Here is a 24,153-nt window from a genome sequence, read left to right on the forward strand (position 1 = left end):
ATTCTTATTCTAAATGACACATTTCGTATTCTCCTGTGATCTTTATAAAGCCACTGTTCAAAGTAATCTGTGGTCGGTCTACAGACTACCTTAGAATACGTTTAAAAAGATTACAGAATGATTACAGAAAGTTGCTATATACTTGTAAGATAAAATTTAATTTTTATTCATATTAGTTTATTTATTTACGTTTTGTGAGTGTTTTAAGTAAAAATGATAAAAAATTAAATGTAAGTCCACATACTATTGTTTTATGTACAATATAATGTACTATGTATGAAATAAGGACATCAAATGTTATTCTGACTTCTGATTACCTCTGGTTATACGGAGGTTGGTTGATTAATATGTACTTCTTTATTTAATTAAGTTTGTTGATGAATTTCGTGTTTAAGTTATTGTAATTAAATTAGGCAATGAATTATTTTATTTTAACTTTATGGCATTGTTATTGAAACTTCACGTTTGTTTTACTACTGTATTATTATTTATTAAAATTATATAATTACACTTTTAGTCTGCAAATAATAGAAAGTGGAGTATTACAATTATAGCTACAAAGGATTTTACTTAAAACAGTTGATCTGCATGAGTCCTCTATGTAAATATGCTATCCTTGCACATATGTAATTGCATTGAGTGACCATGATGAATGGATAATTTTTATCTTCTTTACAAATGTAGTCTTAATCATAAATATGGTAAGATAAATAAATTTCTGTTATATTTTATTAAGTATACTATTTAAAAATTTGATATTATTTTGACAGACTACAAATTTCTTAAACACTATAACAAATGCTATTGAAAATAGGGAGGAGGAATTAAAAAAGAGGAAAGAAAATGCTAAGCTAACCCTTAAAGACCTTATTCTTTGTATTGAAAACTGTCAAAGCCGCTTTGGAGGAAAATCTGAATTAGCTACAGAAGATGATATAAGGCATGTATTACATACTTTTTTACCATTCTTTCCTATCATGACATATTTGTTTGCTAAAAAAAGAATATGGGTGTTTTAAATAATAGTATAAGTGTGCATGAACATCTCTCTGTCTGAGTTGGTAACTCATATCCAAGTATCATGGTTGAATGTAGAGAAGGATTTGGTGTGAATTATTTTCCTATAACAATTTCAGTCCTGTATCTCTTTAATGACGGAATAATTGACTGGGACCATCCTGTTTCCGAATGTCAATGAGATCTATTGCCTTCATTGTTGCCAATCACTATGAGCTTTGCTATGTTTTGTTTTGCTGACAGTATATTGTTGCTTAGCAATTTTTAGTATGGAGATTGGTAACGATTTATACATGAGTGCAATTAGTTTTTTTTTAATTAGACACCAGCTATCAATTAAAACTGAACTGTTGTCTTACAGAATAGTCAACCTGTGTGAGAAGTGGGAAAAAGTTCTAAGCCACGGTTTAAGGACAAACTTGTCCAACTATACTTTACAAAATTTTGTTACCGCTGGCCTGAATTTCAATTTTAACATTATTAATGTTGGTAAGTAAATTTTCAATACCAACTTATTATACTTTAGTTAATTTATTTTTACATTTAAATTTTTTATTTTAAGGTAATTCACTATGGAGCTATTCTTGTCTGCACTTAACAAAACATGAGAAAGAGAGATTCAAGATTTTAACAAATATAAACACTCCATTAGGTTACTTTCGAAGTTTCCTAAGAGCTGCTTTAAATGAAAGATCTTTAGAAAGGTAAGTAGATCAACATAAATGAAAGGTCTAATTCACATATGTAATTTTACAGCAAGTGATATGAATGTGCACATACATTATAATATGCCAAATATATCCACAGAAGTTCTTATTGTATTTCTGAAGTTTTGCTAAAAAACAAATACAGTTTATTCAAGTTTTGAATATTCATACTCTAATTGTCCCTATTAACATCTTTGATATAATAATATTTTTTTGAAATACAGCTTGCTTTTTTAACTACCTTCATGATTTTTAGATATCTACAAAGTTGGATTTGTCATGGACTTTTATTGGAATATTATGATGAAGGAGCTATTGTTCGTAGCGCCGAAGCAAACCTACTTCCTAATATGGCTGCAGGTATGTTTCATTATATCAAGATTATCATTTTAATATTTTAGTGAGTTTAAAAAACCTTATAATATTAGTTAAATAAAAATAAGTTCAAATTTAATCTAAATAACTAAAAATAATTGAGACATGTGAATCTCAAGAAGATCAAGTAATTTAATTAGGTTAGTTTACTCACAAAAGTAAGTTTTAATTAATATTTGTGTCGACGTCAACGTCATGGGTTTTTCAATTATCTTGCTTCTTGACAAATTTAACCCATATGATGCATTTTGCATATATACTGTTATTATTTCCATTACTAGCGGTAAGGTAGGTAGGTAAACATAAGCCATTTCATGAAATGGTCAATTTTACATTCTGGCCACGACGTATCTAATTGATTTCAGGGTTATCAACAGTTTTATTCGCGTTATCTATCGACAGAGCCGAGTTAAATGATTCACAGAACAATAGCCATATGACCAAAGCAGAACTCGTTATACCTCTACCTACACCAGTGAAACCGTCTCATACAAAAAGAAAACCCTTGAGACAAGTGATATCTTTCGACAAAGAGAGAAAGAATAAGGGAGAAACGCCGACTAAAAGTCCCCCAATAGATGGCGTGGCCGAGTCGTGGAACAGCGCGCCAGCCACTTGCTTGAACTCTCCTGATCCTCAAATGGCACCCCCCACAGCATCGACGAGTGAACCGACAAGCTCTGATTATAAAACTGGCATTCGACACTTCTTCCCAGATGGAGTTAAATCTATTGAGAGCCCCTTACAAATACTATCAAAGCTATCGGAAAGCGCGAAGGAAATCTTCATGAGTTCAACTAGTATTGAAAAGAATCGAGATGACTCATCAGATTTAAGCGTGAATTGTTTAAAGTTATATGAAAGCGATAGTGAGGAAGTGGGTGGTAGTATAGACGGAAGTACTTCGTGCTTGGAACTCTGTTTTACAGAGGATGAGAGTGTACCCGATGAGAAAACATTGGATTCTGTGTTGGAATGTAGAGAAAAGGAGTTCCTAAGCTTACAGCTTAAGTATAACCAAATCGAACATACAAGTAAGGATAAGATACAGAAGCTGGAAAAAGTTGTGATAGACCTTAGCAAGTGAGTAATTGATTTAATGCCGAAATATTTGAACTATATTTATAACTTTAAACTAAAATATACTTTATACCTTTTTAATATTTTTCAACATAAAAGTAAGCAAAGGTTAAATAATGAAAAGCAAATTCTTGGTCATATTACTTACACATTACTTTTTTACACATATTACCCACACATGGTCTATGCTTAGAAACAAAATGCGTTTTCGAGGATTCCTACAAAAAATGAATACGTTTATGTTATAATTTTTGGGAGCTTTTGCTAACTTTTTCTGACAAGAGGAAGGGGGGAGGGATAAATTGTAGTAAATCTGCTTACGTAATACTTGAACCGCCCCTATGCTCCCAATCTAATAGTGTTGATTTTTATTATTTCTTGCAGTCCTAATAGTGGGGTAATGTTTTTGCATCTATTTCTTTTATATTTTGAAGAAAATATAAAGGTAAAGGCGAAATGAGGCGTTTTGTTTGTGATTGGTCAACAGTAGTCAGGAAGTCCAATCTGCAACAAAATATGGTCAAGTATGACTGAATCTTTCAAGTATTTATTACCCCATTCATTTATTTTTAGAGAAAACGATAAACTAAAAGAACAGTTGAGGAACTATATGTCAGCAGTGGAAATGGGAAAAGCAATGAAAACTAGTAATGGACAGGATGAAGAAATAACTCAGTATGAACGAAAATTAGTACAGGTTCGTATAGTGTATTTGTAACCCCAGATATAAAATTAATCAGAATTCTCTGTAAGTGTTTGTATGTGTTTCGTTAGTGTGTCATTTAAAATATATTAATAACTAGCTGATTGAATGGTTGAGAAATGAGAAACAAAACAGAGAATAAATTTCATATAAGTTTAATTTTTTAATACTAATAAAAATAATCCTTGATGCGGATTATATATCATACTAAAATTTCAACTCGATTGGTGCAGAACTTTATGAGTTTTTGAAGCGTACACAAAACAAAATAACATTTATATTTACATATACAGGGTGGCCAAAAAGTCGTGGATCAAACGCAAATAGGGGATAGATGAGGTCATCAGCGGCAAAAAATTGTTCTACGGTAGGTCCCTAAGGTCAACCCCTGCAGAGTTATGATTTATTTTGCGTTTTATAAGAAAATTGACTTTTTTTTACTAATTCTTATTAAAATTCAAAAATATCTACATCCTGTATCTTTCTCATAATATCCACTAGATTGGTACTGATGAGTTCTTGCGTTAGACATACTATTTATAGTTGTTTATTGAGTGTATTCAAGATAATATTAAGTGATACGATATAACATTTTTTCAAATCATAAATTTTTCTTTACTTTTGACCCCACTGTGAAAAAAAATTACTCCACCGAAAAGTGTCCCTGTACTACAAGTTTTGGCGCATTTAATAGGGATTCTGAAAAGGTATTACACGTGGCCAGGAGTTGCTCTAATATCTTTCTAGGAAGAATTACAAACAACGATTGTGAAATAATAATTGTATTAAAACAATTATTTCTCAATGGTAGTTTGTAGGAAACAAAATATTTTACAATAAAATATGCTCAAAATTCCTGACTCTGACCATAATACTTAATCTGCATCGTCTAATCAAATTCCTACGTAACCCTCCAGCCATCTGTCCAATTTTTTGAATCCAGTCCGATTCACACAGTACTGGTCACAGGTAGGTAAATAATTTATCATAAGTCCGAATCGTTGTTGTTTTTTCGTCCTAGAAAGATATTAGAGCAACTCATGGCGATGTGTAATACCTTTTCAGAATCCATATTAAATGCGCCAAAACTTGTAATACAGGGTCACTTTTCGGTAGAGTAATTTTTTTTCACAGTGGGGTCCGAAGTAAACAAAAAGTTTTGATTTGAAAAAAAATTATATCGTATAACTTAATATTATCTTCAACACACTCAATAAACAACTATAAATAGTATGTGGTAAGCAAGAACTCATCAGTACCAATCTAGTGGATATTATGAAAAAGATACAGGATGTAGATTTTATCGAATTTTAATAAGAATTAGTAAAAAAAAGTCAATTTTCTTATAAAACGCAAAATAAATCATAACTTTGCAGGGGTTGACCTTAGAGACCTACCGTAGAACAATTTTTTGCCGCTGATGACCTCATCTATCCCCTATTTGCGTTTGATCCACGACTTTTTGGCCACCCTGTATAGATAATGAAGCTGCATTTATTCCTTTAAAAATTAACAAAATATACACACACTTAAAATATATTTTTTTCAAGGACCTCTTATTGAGTATAGGCCTCCTGCAATTGGCTCCATCTCTCTCTGTTTTGAGCATTTTTCTCCCAATCCTCTTCACCAACTTCCTTAAGCTCGTCAGCCCACCGTGCAAGAGGGCGACCTCTCTTCTCTTCCTGGTGGCCCTTTCCACTTTGTTACGCTCTTTGTAAAATAAATTAATTCAAATTATATTCGTAACATAGGGTAGGAATTCTGCGTGTTTAATTGATGTTTTAGGCAAATACGAGGGATTCTATACCTACTAACCTTAAACAGTATTTTTATTTAGATCGAACCCCGAACTTGCTACGGTCCTGACATACCTCTTTCGCTTTATCCATTTTCATGTCATTAACCATACTCGTCGGTTATGGGTACTTACTTTTAACTTGTCCCTTCTCTAGTACCTCCTGAATTTTGGTCCAGGTCTATACCACAAGGCCTACCCAACATTCCCCTTCGTATCGTTGTCACGACGTCCTCTTTTAACCCTCACTGCTCACGTATCACACTATTACTTATCCTATCACATCACACATACTTTTAAACGCTCTTATTTCCAATAATTAAAATAATTCTTTCACACCCAACATTTAAGAAATGAATATGTTATAAATATATGAAAATGTTCTTAGGTAGCAGAAATGCATGCTGAATTAATGGAATTTAACCAACATCTACAAAGACGATTGCAAGACTTGGAGAGTACAGGGCTAGAAATTCTGGACTGTCCGGAATCCAATGTTAAAGTGTACATCCCCAGTGCCTTCCTCGTTGGGAAGAAAACTCACTCCTACCATGTTTATCAGGTAACTATGTGTGTATATTAAATATGTGTGTCTTCCAAGGGTTTCATTCCCACCGACACATTTTTTTTATATGTGAACTGAACTCCTGATCGCTTTTGTTTGATGGTGTGGCAATTATTTGGAGTTATAAGTTTATGAAACTCATTTATCAGGCTATGGTTCGAAACAGACTGATCAAAAAATATTTCCGAGCCGAGAAAGAGACAATCACATAGTTATTTTAAAAAACTATATAATATACAGATACAGAAATATAGTAATGTGTGAAACACATAACGCCTCAAAAATCATTTCACCAAGACAAAATAGATGAAAATATTACGTAACTTAAAAATATAACAAAACGAACGTCGTACTAGCAAATTTATTTTCTCTAATATTTGATTTCTTAATTTGAACATTATTTTAAAGTGACAAAACACCCATATTTACTAAATGGTTATTAAGATTTTAATTGCCTTTTATTCTGTTTGAAATATATATTTCTTTCAGATATACCTTAAAGTAGGCCAGGAAGAATGGAATGTGTACCACAGATACGCCAAGTTCTATGAAATGCATACGCAACTCAAGAAATGTCATCCCGATATCGCTAATTATAAGTTCCCACCGAAAAAGACGTTACGGAAAAGGGTAAGAATTTCTGAAATATTGTTGTGGCGTGTTTAAGTCGTATTTCAAGTTATAAGCTCGTCCAGAGCGCTGTCAAATACGTCAAGCTTTACATATAAATAATGGTTAGACAGATTTAAGCTTGGTTGACGTTCTAGTATACGGACCATAGTCTCGTAACCCAATTTTCATACGTTTTTGACATACGGAATGGTGTAAAATACAAAATTCATTTCTGATAATTATTACTAGCATTCTCAACGTGAAATAATAATATATAGAATCGAATTATAAAACATTTTGTACCATCGAATTGTCTCTATGAATTTTGTATGAAAAGAGTATCCCGGACACACGTTAGGTACTAACGAACCGACGTACCTATATGATAGTCACTTTTAAAAAAGGCCGTATATGTAAACGCTGTTTACAGTTCACATCCGACGTCCATTATATTGAATACGTATTCGTAGAGGATAATTAATGCAAATATTTAAAAAAAAAACATTCAAAAGTTTTTGCGCAGTACGCACACCCATATAACTAATATATTAAAAACGAGATCGAGATATTATTAAGCGGTTTTTCGTTACATTCCAGGATGCAAGAGTGGTTGAACAGCGACGCATCGCACTTCAAGCATACTTACGTCACGTGTTGCTCGTGTTACCAGAGCTCAGAGAGTGCACGAGTCGTTCACAACTCATCACTCTTCTGCCGTTTTTTGGGTGAGTTAATATATCATTTTTATATGCTTTTTGGCTTAGAGATTTTGTAGAACATGTTATGGTGAGCGATTTTAATAAGTTAAATGTTAAACGCTGATGTTTCTGTGTCTACAGTCGTAATAGTACGACCGTGTCTGACTCTGTAATGCACTATAATATCAGTGTAAATTCCAGTCTCAATAGAAATTGTTGACGTGATTGAGTCAGCCTTTAGAATATTCTTAAAATCCACAATGTTTATCTATGAAAATTGTGAATGCCAATAATAAAACAATAAATATAAATAGTCTGTGATTTTCCGTCTTTGAACAGTTTCTTTTTTTCTGTGTGTTAAGCACACATGCACTGTTTTGTCTTCTAGTGTTATATTTTTGTGCGTCTGTATATTAATGTGCATTAATAAGTAAATAATTAATATGTTTTAGTACATCATCAACAGTTAAAGAGAACGGCGTAAATATCGTCACCCGTCAACATTCCAACGACTCGGCGTCTACTTACGACCCGATATGATCATTGTGCGTAAAACAGAATAGACAAATAATTAAATAGAAATGGTGACATACCAATCAACATACTATACATTTTTAAACATGTAAGTATCAGTTGCTGCTGCTGTGTTCTCCTAAATTCAACAAAAGGCCCTTTATATGAGGAAGTAAGCTGTAAGCCTTTGTATGAGGTAATGTGTAGCCATGGTTCCGGTAATCAATGGCAAAATTGTCAGTACAAGATTTGACCTTGACTCGGAGACAGCTAAATTGTAAGATAGAAATGGTATTTTTATAATTAGGTTAATAGTGTATTAGTAGTTACAATGGTCAGATCCGAATAGGAAAGAACCTTCATCTAATTATTTAAAAAATATCGTACATTCGCTCGTTGACGATTTTTTATTGTCCTTTGTCATATTAAATAAAACAAATTTAATAAATATTTGTGAAAATAAGTTGTATATATTTTGAGTTGAGTTGAATTCGGATTTCAAGGGGCGGCCAGATTACCGAGTAGGTAATGCTTAATTAAATGATTATACACACTTTCGTAAACAGTTAAGCTATTTAGTAGCTTGTCAACAGTTGTGTGAAGGTTCAAGGGCGGATCTAGTATAACCGACAGGAGGATGATAGTCAGTTTAAATATACAATGTACTAGTGAAATGGCCAATTTGTGTCGTTTTTACAGATTCTATAAATATCCTTTTTTAACAGTACTATTTAACACTGTGCTGCAACAATTTTTGCCTAGAGTCAGGGGGTCTTAACCCTCCATGATCAGCCTTTGGTTCCTGTGCGGTCTTTTAAATTTGTTCTTACTTGAAATAGCACTCTTTGAACGTTAAACTTGCCTTAAACCAATGAGCAATATCGTATTTAAAACAAGTTCAAATAAATTCAGTCATTCAGAGTTATGAACTGACAACGATAAAAATAGCTATTAGTCATATTAGCTTTTTAATAGTGTGATAGTTATACGTTATTTAGAGTAGCCACGTGGCAAGATTTTTATTTTGGTGAATTAGATCAAATAATAACAATTGAATATATAGTTATAAAATAATAATTTGAGTCGAAAAATTATTTTTGTCACGGATAGTTCATTTATCGAGGAATGCTATATAATATTACCGAATTAATAATAAATAAAACCACGACGCAGCACTAGTATATTTATGATTCATGATTATTATATTAAATTATTGTATATTTTATATCAGACAAGATTTCTTAGAACCAAATAATTATACGCTTTATTTATGTTGTTAAATGTTTCGAGAATATTATTTTAAGTATTTTAACATAAATCTGTGATAACCGAGTAGCGAATGTTCAAAAATGTGAATCTAAAATATCATGTTATAGACTATATTGTTTATAAGGCTATGAATTTAAAGTTTAAGCTTTTGTTTTAATGAAATAATTCTGTAACCATCGACATTATTTAGGGCTGTTGAAGTAATTATTATTTCTGTTATTTTTGTAAGTTATATTGCTCTATATATTAACAATATTATACGCTGGACCCATAATTCAAATAATTAAACTATGAATACGCTATTGTGACTTATCCTAATAAATGTTTATTTCCTTGTTAATAAAAAATTAATCAGTCTATGCACTAATTTGACTTAAGTCACCACTTTTCTCTCACCAGGCTTATTGTTTGTCACAAAAAGACCATTATGTATTCAGTTTTATGTGGGCCAGTATGATCTTTAATTGCTTGGTTCAATAGCTACGAAGTGTAAATGAAACTACATTTTTAGTTATCTTGACTGCTTCTTAATGTATTCTCACATTCCATTATTTTTTAATACATCTACTACTTTTTCTATATATTCATGATACTTTAAGAGTTTTAAACACGTCAGGATTGTGTAATTTATGTGAATATTTATTGTTAATACACAAATATAATTCTATTATTTTAGTGTTTTATTAAATATATCCCTTACAATCAGAGGTTCTGGAAACAGTTTATATATTTGACAGAGTTGTAAAACTAAAGGATTGTGTAATTGAAAAACACTGTAGCAAATTAAAGTCATATTTTTATTTTCATAATAAAGAAAACACTCGTCTTGAGAATTTCCCTATCATATACATCATACAAAAGATGTCGATTAAACTAAATCACTTGTTGCAAAGGCAAGCCTGGGTCGGGATCGGCCCTTTGAGCTGTCAATGCTTCGGCGATCGGAAACCGAGAAAGCCTCTTCCATACATCACTTAAGAAACAAACGCCTCCCGAGCTGACAGTTCCGGCGAACATACGCGATCATGATTAAAAAAACATTGTAAATACGTAAAAAGCGTCTCTCAAAAGTAAAAAAGACGAGAATGTAATAAATAACTAAGTAAAGAAATAATTTACTACTTTACACCTAAATAATATGTATTGCAACACGCTGAGGAGCTCCAGAACCGCGAAGTAATTTCAGTTGGTAATCTCGATGAGTTTGTGATTTATCTTTGGTTAACTGACCAAGTCGAGGTCGGTTCCACAACTCCCGTCCATATTTCATAAGTACTTACATAAGTTACAGATCTACGAAGCTAATTAAAAGCAAATAGAGAACGTCAACCGAATCGCAGGCTAAACCGAGTTTGAATCGAGAAGATATCGGCCAATATTAGGGTGAACCTGTCAATTTCTACTAAAACAAAAGCTTTTGAATACAATTAGCATCGAAACGCGACACTACAAACCATCACAGCTCAGCCAAAACGTTTAACGCAAGTTAGGTGACCCGGGTGATAACGTATTGGGAATTGAAAGGTTTTAGTTGAAAGTGATTTTCGTATACCCTTGGGGAATAAAAAAATCGCCCACTAAGGATTCGTGCGTCGGCGCAGACAGTACCTCGAGGCCGAGAACTTGCTCGTCACAGCAAGTCGCCCAGGCACACACGCCCTCGTGTGTTACGCGCAACCGTAGACCGGTCCATTTATAGTTCATCGTGTTTGAATCGATTTGATTATCTGACTAGAGGAGGAGGGGAGGGCAAGAAACTCTAAATCGTTACGCGTGCGCGTAGTACACGTTTCGTTATCACCCGGCGCCATTAACTCATAAATGCTGACATGTCGGCATAACGCTTATCACAATATATAAAAATATATTAAAGAAGCTTACACTAGAACTACGAACGCACTCTGGATGCATTTGCCACCACACCACGACAGACATTTTTTTTATACTTTTATATTTTTTCTTTGTGCGGCAGCGTATGCCTGCGAAATTCATAGCGTTTAACTCTCGAAGGAAGGAATATTAAGCGCCGGTCGCTTCGTGGTAAACCGATTTGTACTGACCGACCGCAACATTACTTCCTCGGAGATTCAAGACGTCAATTGGTACTAAATAATACTCGTTAGTTTTAAAAACCAATGGAAAGTTGAATGCGAGAGTATTTGTCATATTGTGTCGAAATCGCCAGAAAAACTTGCAGAAGCCTATCTCCCTAAACATGTGCATTCTTAACATTAGGATTAAATAGCTCAAATGTTAAGCCTTAGTTACTACTATATTGTTATTTTTGCTGTGTAGCTTACATATTAGGCTTTTGATAAATAGTAGAATAATTGTTTTTTTTTTTCAAGAACGATTTTGCCGCGTTATTTAAAAATACATCTATGAATTTTCACTTAAGATTCTCTATGATGTAACAGCTACCTCTTCAACTTTCATCTGGAAAGGAATATTTTTTTAATTAAAAATAATAATTATACACATATAATTATAGACCCGACGCAAAAGTATTTATATATTTTTTCTAAATAAGAATAAACGGTTAATGTGATATTTTTTGTGATATACTTCATTTATTAAACAAGCAATATCGAGTCCGGTGAACAGAGTCTAAAACAGAAAAACACAAAGAGTGACGAAATGGATCTACTTTAAAATACTTTAAAAATAATAATAGAGTAATATCAATATGACATAAATATTAATTAAGATTAGTTTAATCCGAAATTCTGTTTAATCTACAGAATTATTAAGCCATTCCTAAATAGAAAAAAATATATTTTGCGCCGGGTCAAGATTTTGTATGGGATTTGAAACATCTACTAATATTCTTAGTACACTCTGTTAAGCTAGGAATAAAATCGAAAAATTTAAGCAATTTTTAAATTCTTAAGACAAAAGTAAATAATTTTACTATATATGTAAAATCGTACCTCTAGCTCCAACAATGATGGACTTCCGTTTGATGTCCTGCGCAGGCGCAGGCCGCACCACACCTCCACCCGGCAAATGCCCGCCGCCAGCGCGGATAGGTTTGGCTGTAATTAACAGATTATAAGAATATAAACGAAACGTAGATTATAAGTTAGGCATGATAACAAAAGTTGTCAGTTTAAAACATCAACAGACATAATCTCGACTAAATTTATAAAATCTAAAAATAAAATAACAATATTACTGTAGAAAAAAATCATTGAATTACACAGTGAATAATTATTTATAAAATGTTGTCTTCATACCAATTTGTGCTTGCACGCCCCTTCGCGCGAGGTTCTTGGCACGTACGGCTTCCTTGATTCTGTCCACCTCGAACTGGTATCTCTTACGGTCACGCATAGCGCCTTCTTTAGCCTCCTGTTTAACAAAAATAATGTTCAATATTTATATAGATACTAGTGGACCCGACAGACGTTGTCCTGCATGATATTTCAAGCGATTAGTAAAGCAAAGTATGAAAGTACCGACTGCAGCGCTATCTGGCGGGCTGATTTGTGAATCTAAACCATTCCCAGATCCCCTTGAACACACACAAAAAATTTCATCAAAATCGGTCCAGTCGTTTGAGAGAAGTTCAGTGACCTACACACTCACAGAAGAATTATATATATAAAGATGCGTATGTCAAGGCGAGACACTAAAAATTGTTTTTACGTTTTTCCACCAAGTTACATACTGATATTATTTGTGGTTTCACAATTCTTCTTACACAATGAGACATGACAGAAAAAAAACATAAATTTTGATAAAATATCAAGTGTCCAAACTGGACATGTTTACACACGTCCATGAAAAAAATTCTAATTACATATGTATACAATAAATAAAAAAAAACATTTATTTATAAGGGCAAAGTTAAATAAACACAAAAGGCATCTGAAACGCTAAGTTGCGCGTAAATTAATAAAATCTTAGACTATACAATATATATATCTGTAAATGTTTGTTTATCATAGCACTGTAAAGCAATCCTTCTTATATATTATTATATTATTTACCTTGAGCGCGGTCTCGAGTGCCTTGACTCTCTCCATGGTGGCTCGGAGCCTCTTCTCCAGCTTGGGCAGTTCGCAGCGCAGGTCGGCGTTGTCGCGCACCAACTGCTTGTGCACCTTGGTGAGTTGCTCCAAGTTGTTCTCCAAGAACGAGATCTTCTGTTTCTGAGCCAAGGAGCCTCCCTCTTCCTCCGCGCCTTCCTCTGAGTTTGTGGATTTCTTTATCCTTGCCTGTAATGTATGTCGATTAATTCATCTATAACACTTCTTCCAGAACAATAATTCATACATTATTCCTAAAAAAATATAAATTATCGTTTATAGAAAAAAAGGGTAAGTACAAAGATATATATAAAAATTAATCAATTTCTGATATTATACAATAATAAAAAGAATATTAATATAAATAAATATATTTTCAATAAATATAAATTACCTGCAAATCTTGAACGAATAGTTTCCGTAGGTTGTGCAAAGTCTGCAACTCTTTAGCCACGGTGTCTTCCAAGCCCTTGAGATCGGCGCGGGCTTGTTCGCGACGCTCCACGCTTTGACTATAGAAATATCATTACATATTTTAATAAATAAAATATAATATGTCTACGTTGTTAGAATGTTTGTTGAGTTTTACCTGCAAAGTGAGTTATCCTGCACGCACCCATCCATATATCAGGATTCGCTTTAGGCCATTAGACAATGCCACTCCCGGCAAAATGAATATGAATGGGATACGTGCGGAATAAAATGATAACTTAAAAATATAAAAAGCGAGGTGTCACAAGACCTTGCACTACATTTGTACTTAACAGCTAATTTCATAAAATTATCACATTTCAATTAAATCCAGATATTTTGTATTATCTTCTAGATTTAATTTTGAACCAATTGCACGGTTCACGACATTGAGGCAATCACTCTTCGGCAGTCGAGTGCTAAGGATGTGGAAGGAAAAAATAAATGCACAAAAATCGGGTTAAATAAAATAGGAATGGTCATGCAACAAAATAAATGCCAATGTAAATGCAATGATGAGATTATGTACCCTAAATGCCTATATGGCAACAGCCATTAATACTTCCAAATACTATGCAACACTACAAAATAATCTTTGGTTTATATGGTCACCGTAAGTGGTAGAAAAATATTTATTAAAAAATATTCTACTATCTGTACATTTATATTTACAATTTATTTACAGATTTTCCATAAAATTTTGTGCTACCACTACCAGATTAGAAATTTAACAACGATTTAAACACGACTACTATCAATTCATGCTAAGTACATGCGACGAAATACCGATGAATATTTTTAACACCACTATATGGTACTGTAAATTTTACTCAAAGAAATTTCTCAAAAAATAAATAGGTTTAAATGCTTTTTTTAATAATTAAAATTGATTTTAAAAAGATATTTTTTAATAAATTAAGATTTTTTGTGAATTTACTGTAAGTATTAATCTTGTTTATTGACTTATCGCCAACACGATTCTCGAATACTTTTATTGTTGGTTCTTTTAAAAAAAGTAATGTTTTTCCGACTTTCCAAACTTTCCTTTGAGTAAAATTTATTAAAGATTTTTTAAATGGTGTTAAAATACCACCCTGTATAACTACAGTAAGCTTTTAACAACAAATTAGACTAGATTTCGAATTCGAGCGAAGCATTATTGGCCACCTTACGCGAGTTAACCTAATTTATTGCATATCTGTAAGGCGACCGTTGATATAACATGGATCTCTTATATACACAAAAAAATATTAGTAGAAAATGTTCCGTTTTTTAAATTAGTACTTTAAAAAAGCTGGTAGTCAATGTTAGAATGTGTACCTGTGGCAGTGTCTTTAGCTCATAAACAAGCATTTTATATCATTTGAGAGAATTTACTTTGCACAGACTAGTCAATTCAAGACTAGACAAGCTGTAGAACACTTAAAAAAGAAATTCAATTGCCACAACATACTTCAAAAGTTAACACGAATCTTAACAAATGTTTTGACCACGTTTACGTATTTAATTACGCGATTATTATATTTGAAACTTACTTTAAACATAATACGCGATAAATTACGGCTTTGAGTATATTATTGTAAAAAAATGCCATTGGTTTATGGAATGTTACGGTAAGAGATCCATGAAAGCAAGCAAAGCTTAAACCAAAACAACAATTTGCGGGTATCTATGGGTGAGGAGGATCATAGTAACGGATATGAGCAGATGCAGCTGGAGGGGGTGGATGTTGCAGGTGTGACGGGGGACTTTGGATATTGCCGAGAGCGACTTTTCCTCCCTCGCGGCCTTCTCTATGCCTAAATCGAATTTCTCCACTTTATCTCGGAAGTCGTCTTTGATCATCATCAGGTTGGCGACTTCCTTTTCCGCTTTATCTAGATGACGTTTGGGTGATCGTGAGACTAACATGAGCTCTTTGAGTTTGGCGGACTTGTCCGTCTCCTCGCGCTTCAGCTTGTCGTAATCGTCTTGGAGCTGCTGCTTGGCCAGGCTCAACTCCTGGTGGGTACTGGGGACAAATTAATTAATATTAATAAAATAAAAAATGTATGTAAAGTATGTATGTAAAATTATTAATTGTGACAATTATTCATAATATTATTATAATTACAAGTGTTAATACACAAATAATTAACAAAAGTACACTGCTTTTAAGGAGGATATCAGTTGATAATCACTGATGTTGCCGAAAACCATATGTATAAGTCAATATTTAGCTTTTATTAACTGGAAAAGAGATTTAAATCGGCGCATATGTTATTGCATCTGAATAAACCTGTCATAGTCATACATAGTGAATAAAGTTTAGTAAAGATGAATTTGACAAGAAAAATGATTGAGTCTGGAATCGTCTGGATCTACTTACTCCTTGAGGTCCTGGTGCTGTCTCTGCAAAGCAGCCAGCTCGTCCCGAAGGGCTGCGAGTTGCGAGGCGTGTGAAGCCCGCAGCTGTTCCAACTGAGCTTCCAGCGCAGCGCGGACTTGTGTGTCGGCGCGTTGTTCTGCCGCTGCCAGCTGGACGCGCTCTGCCGCCTGGTATTAACGCACGTATTTTAGTTTATCTCAGTACATACTTTTACCACCTTATTAAAAAAACTCAGTCTAATTGCGTTGTTTCAGCCGACCAATTTATCTATCTCTTTTCATCACAGCTAAAACACAATTTGAAAGAAAGAGATGAAAGCACTTTAGTTATAACGATACACATAGATTGATTTTGTTCTTATGGAATAACGATATTTTACTTTAATATCGTTTTAGATGAAATTAAATAACATTTAAGAATGTAAAGTACAAGAATATCCTTTTCTAATATATATTATTATATTCAAAACCAGAATGCTCATTTATCTGTTACTATTACTACTTACTTATATCAAACTGAGTTATGAAAAAGGACAGTGTTTAGGTAAAGCAATGAAATTAGTTTTTAGGAATAATGATGCATTTTATGACTAAACAATACGGCAAGATTTAATTAGTTTAAATGAACATTAAGTAGTAAATTTTTTAGTTAAATTCCAATAACTGTATCAGTTACTATACCTGTAAACGCGCACACTCTTCTCTCAAAGCATCCGCAGCCTCCTCCAACTGTCTCTTCTTGTTCTCTGCTTCCCGCATAGACTCAGCTAGAGATGCGCATCTTGCCTCGTGCTGAGATATCAGCAGTCGGCACTCGCCTAGTGTCCGCTCGTACTCTTCAATCTATAATTGGTAAATAATAAAACTATTAAAAACCAATACATTTTTGACACAGGAGTGATACTTCACGCCAAATACCGATTGTCTCTCTTTGTAATTATGACCTAGAAATATTATGTACTATTTATTTTTCTTATAGTTATTTTCATCATCATTATTTTTTTTCAACAATAAATGCGAATGATTGGAAAAAAAATATTTTTGTTCATACAAGTCTATTGTCTGTATTTACACGACAATCAAATCTCTTCGCGCTACTTATAATTTCAATTCGACTAAATTATTAAATTAAATTTGTCACATGCATCAACCAATAGAAAATATACCTTCTAGATTTCAGCTCTCTTTAGTTCTCAATAATAGACGAACTATTTCTTTTTTAGATTTAGTATTTGAAATCTCCATTCTCGCCATTCTTTATCAAAACAGTTCGATCAGCCAAGTTCAAATTACATCGTTAAAACGTAAACAAGAACCACCACCACATATAGTAATGGGTAATTTTAATAAATTATTCACTATATGATTACTGAAAATCATAACCAAGAAAGGAGTTATTCGATTATTGCACATCATAAATAACATACCCAATGGACTTGTATCCAGGTCACGTAAATAAAAAAACAAATTATACTATTATTATGGATATTGCAACACTGACCTTCTGATTGGCGTCGATATTCGCCGTTTCGAGTGAATGGCATCGTTGCACAATATTCTTCACTTCACTCTTCATCTTGCTAATATGGAGACGAGCAACTGTGAACTCCTCTTCAAGCTTTCCGACTGTATCCACGTTCAACTTGAAGTCCAACTCAGAACCACCCACGGCAGCTCCGATCTCTGACAAGTCTCGTAGAAGATTCGTAAGAAGTTCTGCGATGCGCTTGCGTTGATGGGCAGACAGGTCGCGTAGCTGCTGAAGTTCACCTGTTGCGGTTGCGAGGGCACTCTAGAACAGAAATATTATTGTTTAAGACAAAACCCACAGGGCCGTAAACGAGGATATACAAGCGATAGACAGTGACTCTGGTGGGAGAAAAATCTATTATATAATAATAATATCGAGTGGCGCTACAACCCAAAGGGTCTAAGGCCTCAAATTGCATCCATTTCTTTGATAATTTTTATTTCATAGATCAGTGGGTGATCCGGTGTCTGACACATACATTTTTTCACGAACGACGCTGAAGCCATTAGGCCAACACAGCTTGTATAGTATGCAATATAAGTATCTAATATGCTGCACTTAAGTTTACAGAGGATTCTTAAACTGGGAAAATCTGTGCTCGTATACAAGAACCCGCAACCCATATAGCAGGAACTACTTGGAATAATACTCAAATCAGAAAACAACGGCAATCGTTAGGGCGCATAGGGCGCAAGACAATGTAAGCTACCGGGGTCACATAACATTACCATAATATAAATAAACATCTTTTCGAAATACATATTTCTTATTACATAAGTTTTGATGAGGGTGATCCATATTTTAAATCGGCCCATCGTCATATTTTATAGTCACTTTTTTGTTTCGCTCGCTCATTTTGTATTTGACTATGATTTTTACCATAGACAAAAATTACAATTATATTTATTAGTTACGCCCTCAATTTATTAAAAAATTAAAGTTTTTACAACCATATGAATATATCTAAAATCTTATATTATTCCTTACTGTTAATGTCGTGTGTTGTATATCTGCTTTAAGGACTTAAATAAAGCTATATATAATATATACAAAATTAATATACCTGTTTTGCCTGTAGCTCTTCCGAAAGTTGGTCACATTCGCGGCTCTTGCTGTCTACCTCTTGCGACTTCTGATCGTAGTTCACTGCCAGCTCTTCCAGGGCCTGAAGGACTTCCTTCACTTCTTCCTTGGAAGCTTCGTTCTCTTGTTGGCTTCGGTTCATGTCTCCTTGCAGAGTTTCGTAATCGCGTCTACAAGGATAGATACTTATTTAAAAGATATGCAAATTAAACTAGAATGGTACAAAATATTTTAGCTTTCCCCGTAAAGTTTTAAAGACTAGTAAGGAAGGAACAGTGTATAACCAGAGCAGACAAAACAATGTTTTTTGGGTCGATAAAAATCCAATACAAACGAACAACACAAGGATAGTGTTGTGTTGAAAATACACTCGATTCAGGAGAAGACTTTCTAAGTCAGTAATCATTGCTTAAGGAAACAACTAGTAAAAAATCTCAATGGTAGAAATTTATTAAATTTTTTACGAGTTTCCTTTCCAAAAAATCGGTATCAGTTATCGCGTACATCGTAATATCTCCAGAATAATAAACAATAATGATTTATCAATACAAATATTGAGCATAGATAATAAAAATTATCAATATGCTTCGAATAAAAGTGAAATTGGAAGTGTCTGATTAAATTTATAACAATAAAGAAAATTGAGTAACACAAACATGTGCATTCACATGTAAAGTTTTAATTAATTAGTCTAATTAGTGCATAGAAAGTGCGTAAATTATATGTTTTGTATTAAATATATTATTTCAAGGTATGACTTTGAGCGAACTACATTTTTAAAATTGCAAACTACAAACAGTTTTTTTTAATAATAACATAATATTTTTTATTATGATATGATGTGGTGAAAATAAAATAAAAACAAATCAGTGGCGCTACAAACTTTTTAGGTCTGGGCCTCAGATTCTGTATCTGTTTCATGATCATTTGACTAATAGGCAAGTAGGAGATCAGCATCCTGTGCCTGACACAAGCCGTCGACTTTTTGTGTCTAAGGCAAGCCGGTTTACTAACAATGTTTTCCTTATCCCTTCGAGCGAATGTTAAATGCCCACATAGAAAGAAAGTCCATTGGTGCACAGCCGGGGATCGAACCTACGACCTCAAGGATTAAAGTCGCACGCTGAAGCCACTAGGCTAACACTGCTTTTTCGATGTGGTGAAAAACGAGGGCAAAATTCTTGCTCAGTTCAAAAATAAAAACAATTTAAAGTAGACCTTATCCCGCAATATCAATAATAATCTATTATACTTTTAACAACGCTTTAGTCGTGTGATTATTCGAAATATTTTTGCGAACGTCGATTGAGAATTAAAATAATTGTAAGAGTTTTATTCCGTATACTTTCAATATTGTTATTTGTACGTAATAATTATTTTAGTAGTAACGATTTAACATTAGCTCATCTAGTTTAGTGATTAAAAATACGCAATTACGAAGATACACGCAGTCAAAATTATATGGTTCGCGCTGTGCGCACGTGTACCTATTTTTACTTTACGACGTAAGTCATACGTATTGTTTTCTCATATATTAAAAATATCTTTGTATAGTAATCTAGACAAAGACCTTTTGACGTGGTTCTGGGAACAAATACGTTTTTGGCGTTGAATTTTATTTTATTCGCTGCATTACCCGTGAATACGTGTTTAAGTCACGTATTCTAACTTAGGCACGTATTCTAGAACATCAAACTTAAATCTACTTTCAGGACCTGTCAAACCATTTTTTATGTATGAAGTTTGACATATTCGACAGCGATCAAGACTTGAGATTCGAATTAGAATACACATAACAGTATTATTAATGTGATATTTTATGAAAATTTTAATTCTAAGTAAAATGTACGTAATAACCATAACAAAAAAACATTGAACACACAAACACAGACTCCCACTTTCAGAGTATGACAAAAATGGATTTGACATACGGGAATCTTACTTAGCATTAAGTCTTTAAAAACTCGCCTACCTTGTGCAAGCGATGAGCTCTTCTTGCTCCATGATTTGTTCCTTAAGCTTTTCAATCATCTGTGTGTGCTGGTTGATTTCTTCATCTTTGTCGTCCAGTTGTTGATACAGCGCTTCAAGCTTGCCCTGCATCGCTGCATCTTCCACAACACTGGCTACAGCTACTGGCACTGGCTAAAAGAGATATTAAATTTTTACAAGAATTTTAAGTATTTTTTTAATACAAATACAAACAAAACTGATTTAATGAATATCATGATATGGAAATATAGTAGGTATCTAAACTGTAACATTCTGACTCACTGTTTTATTAGTATTTAAAACTGAGGAACAATTACAACAGCTTAGCTTCCAGCAGTGGTTCACATTACAAATAGCCCAGAGTTCAGTCACAGTTTAACTATAAATTTTCAGTTCTGAATATAACAATTGTCAATGAAACAGATGCAGAAATGTCTTTACCTCTGCGTGCTTAAGCACCTAATGTGTTTATTATTAAAAAAAAAAATTATTTTCTATATATAAATACATATGTATTTCTATTACAACTGTCAATATTTTGCCGATAAAAATTTAGATGAGAAAATCATAATGTTGACAACCCAATTATGCTTTAAATAAAATTAAAATATCCTATCTAATAATAATGATATGGGTATACATTTTTTATAAGGTTATTAGAAGAAACTTACTGGCACAGGAGGTTTTTCTTCAATGAAGGATGTAACTGGGGTTGCAGCTTCAATTTCAACCAGGTTGACTTGCTCTTCAGGGCGCACAGTTTCACCAGATCTCCATCTACTGATTTCAGACTCCAGTTTCTCAACCTAACATGAAATAAATATGTTTTTGTAAAAAAAACTACCATATATTGGCTTTACTAATTTTTTCTAAAAAAAAAGTTGGTAAAAGATTAATTTCTACCTTTCCTTTAAGCCGACCCACTTTCTCCTTCTCCCTTTCATAGCGTCGTTTCCATTCTTCAGCTGTGAGTTCTTCATTGACACAAACAACATTCTTGACGGTTTTCGCCCTGAAATAATAAACAATATAGTGTGTTTTCTAGGAAAGTGATGAAAAATAAAATGTATATTTATATAAAGTAATACCTTTTACCAAAGTCCAAAGTACTTTTAGTTTCACTTTCATTGAAAGATGCAGGAGAGCAACAAATGACAATGGTTGTACGAGCATTACCTCCAAGAGATTCTTGCAAGATACGTGTCAGTTTTGAATCTCTGTAGGGAATGTGGGACTTATTACCATCAGCCAGAGCCGATATGACATTACCCAAGGCTGACAGAGACTTATTAATATTCTTTGCTTCATCAAGCACCGTACCTTCAGCACCAGTTTTAGACACCTGAAATATCACAAGTTAGTTATAGTAAATAGTTAAATTTTATATAATTCACCATTTAGAAATTACATACCTTTTCTGAACCAGCCAAGTCCACAAGATATAGTTTTCCTGACAATTTCTTTTGATTTTCTAAATTTTCTTGTTTTACATTAATCAGGAACACTGAATGAGATCTAGATGAATGTTCATTCATATCTGCAAATATTTTTGAGTTAATATATGTCCAAAGGTACAGAACAACTATTACGTTAAATCTTGAACTTACTTGTAACGGCAATGTGTCTATTAGATTTGCCCTCTTCAATAACTTCAAACACTTCTTCTGGACTTGAAACAAACCGTTCAGTTGCACCTTTTACAAATGGAACTCTATTCTTATCTTCGTGCACACTTAGGTTTACCTTTGAAACTGCAAAAATGTATTATATTACCAGTTGAAGGAACCAATGAAATTTATACCAATGCCACAAAAATAAATTTACCATCTAATAAGTCTCTGATTTTGTCCATATAGATTTCAAAATATGAAACTTTTATGTGGAATTCAAGATTTTCTTCCATTGCATAAATATGATTGAAAATGTCACTGACTATCCTTGGAATGATACCCTGTTTACCTGGGTCTCCTGTAAATCAAAATCATAAGTCAACACTTAAATACTTATAGAATAGGTTTTCACTCAATTAACCATATACAATGCCAAAAACATACCTATGACACCCTCCATTGTATGTGTTTTTCCAGAGCTAGTCTGACCATAGGCAAATATGGTACCATTGTATCCAGCAAGAACATCTGATACAATGCTTTTTGCAGCTTCATTGTAGACTTTCTCTTGTGTTGCGTTGGGCTTAAATACTTTGTCAAACAGATATACTTTACCCTAAAAGGAAATTCAATTTAATAAGAAACATTCCCTGAAAGGTGTCATTTTAGAAATATATTTTTATATTTAATATATTATTGTGAAGGTATGAATTATTTATCAATATTGAATTAAATTCGAATCAATAATGATTCATGTTGTCTGGACTAATCAATGTTAGGAGATTTTATCACATAAAATAAACTTGCTTGGCTAAAAGAAAATAACGCATTTCTAAAATATACTAATAAAGAAAATGAGATTTTATCATAGACGAAAAAATTATGCAAATCATTTTTATATTTGCAAATATTAAGTTTGTTTACATTTAAACAACAAGTAAATAAAGAAAACCATATGAGAACTGCATAATTCCTTAAGAATTTGCAGGTCAAGGTCGAAAAACTATTTGTATTGATTTTAGTTAGAAAAGGATTCTTTAAATTCTGTTGCGTAAACTTGTCATGATTCTTCTAATTTTCACTATTGCAATCATAGTCAACGAAGCGTAATAAAAAAGAAAGGCCATTTCGTAGCAGGTGAACACCAGCCATAATGTATTAGTCATCACGATCTAAATTGGGGCGATGATAGAGGAAGTTAATATTGGTTTTAAAACTAAGGGTTCACTTACCCCTATTGAAATGCAATTATCGTCAGGTCCTGAAGGAAATTTCACAATAAATTTTGAACCAGCTTTTTCTTCGGAGTCATTGAGTGGACGAAATCGGCATACGACTCTAATGCTGTCTTCAGCCGCTATTTCGCGGTCTGCTGCCATATTTTACAATAATTAAGCTTACACTAAAAATCGTCTATGAAATTACAAAAAATAAAATATTAACTGGAACATAAAACCGTGCATGAAGATCTACAAAGTTAAAATTTGTCACTGGGATATCTTCATGACAGCAGTATCAAAATGTCGGCCATATTCTCTGAAGAAGAAAGGCCCCAAATCAACGTTCTATTGGTGGGTGTAATAATTATGCCAACATAATGACGAGATCGATTCGTACTGCCAATCTTTAAATAATTTTGGACAAAAAGATGCGTTCAAATCTTCTAATCATTCACCGTCGTGTTAATGTTGACAGTTTATTGCTATTGAAAGAATAAGATATATTTACTAA

At 33.1% G+C, this 24,153-nt stretch overlaps 2 protein-coding genes across 3 annotated transcripts; one reads left to right on the forward strand and one right to left on the reverse strand.

The window, feature by feature from the left end:
- The first annotated feature begins 106 nt into the window (after window positions 1-106).
- On the forward strand, window positions 107-10,007 carry LOC125053376 (sorting nexin-29-like). 2 transcript variants are annotated; one of them, XM_047654720.1, is made up of 12 exons: window positions 107-230; window positions 518-701; window positions 771-940; window positions 1,379-1,506; window positions 1,580-1,721; window positions 1,981-2,084; window positions 2,465-3,182; window positions 3,753-3,876; window positions 6,069-6,242; window positions 6,735-6,875; window positions 7,455-7,582; window positions 8,008-10,007. In XM_047654720.1, the coding sequence occupies exons 2-12, from the start codon at window positions 699-701 to the stop codon at window positions 8,093-8,095; spliced, it is 1,920 nt and encodes a 639-aa protein (XP_047510676.1). In that variant the 5' UTR covers window positions 107-230; window positions 518-698; the 3' UTR covers window positions 8,096-10,007. The 2 variants fall into 2 exon arrangements, with proteins under 2 accessions (XP_047510676.1, XP_047510677.1); XM_047654721.1 differs by lacking the exon at window positions 107-230 and adding an exon at window positions 246-333.
- A 108-nt stretch (window positions 10,008-10,115) lies between these two features.
- On the reverse strand, window positions 10,116-23,978 carry LOC125053375 (kinesin heavy chain). The gene is made up of 19 exons (XM_047654718.1): window positions 23,655-23,978; window positions 22,867-23,038; window positions 22,637-22,780; window positions 22,420-22,563; window positions 22,225-22,349; window positions 21,901-22,154; window positions 21,716-21,824; window positions 21,484-21,618; window positions 20,793-20,965; window positions 18,801-18,990; window positions 17,708-17,998; window positions 16,888-17,049; window positions 16,208-16,374; window positions 15,749-15,850; window positions 13,763-13,880; window positions 13,330-13,557; window positions 12,574-12,688; window positions 12,268-12,372; window positions 10,116-11,773 (listed from the first exon to the last, which is right to left on the reverse strand). The coding sequence occupies exons 1-19, from the start codon at window positions 23,799-23,801 to the stop codon at window positions 11,763-11,765; spliced, it is 2,892 nt and encodes a 963-aa protein (XP_047510674.1). The 5' UTR covers window positions 23,802-23,978; the 3' UTR covers window positions 10,116-11,762.
- Window positions 23,979-24,153: the final 175 nt, after the last annotated feature.

Source organism: Pieris napi, chromosome 10 (genome assembly GCF_905475465.1).
Source record: "Pieris napi chromosome 10, ilPieNapi1.2, whole genome shotgun sequence".
In the NCBI taxonomy this organism is placed as follows: domain Eukaryota; kingdom Metazoa; phylum Arthropoda; class Insecta; order Lepidoptera; family Pieridae; genus Pieris; species Pieris napi.

Excerpts from the sequence above, each read along its gene's own strand:
- LOC125053375 (XM_047654718.1), bottom strand. The coding sequence starts at position 23,801 with ATGGCAGCAGACCGCGAAATAGCGGCTGAAGACAGCATTAGAGTCGTA. Across the intron at positions 22,155-22,224 it reads ACTTGGCTGGTTCAGAAAAG|GTGTCTAAAACTGGTGCTGA; the intron begins GTATGTAATTTC and ends GTGATATTTCAG. Across the intron at positions 20,966-21,483 it reads AAGAAAAACCTCCTGTGCCA|CCAGTGCCAGTAGCTGTAGC; the intron begins GTAAGTTTCTTC and ends TATCTCTTTTAG.
- LOC125053376 (XM_047654720.1), top strand. Across the intron at positions 1,722-1,980 it reads AATGAAAGATCTTTAGAAAG|ATATCTACAAAGTTGGATTT; the intron begins GTAAGTAGATCA and ends CATGATTTTTAG. Across the intron at positions 6,876-7,454 it reads AAAAGACGTTACGGAAAAGG|GATGCAAGAGTGGTTGAACA; the intron begins GTAAGAATTTCT and ends GTTACATTCCAG.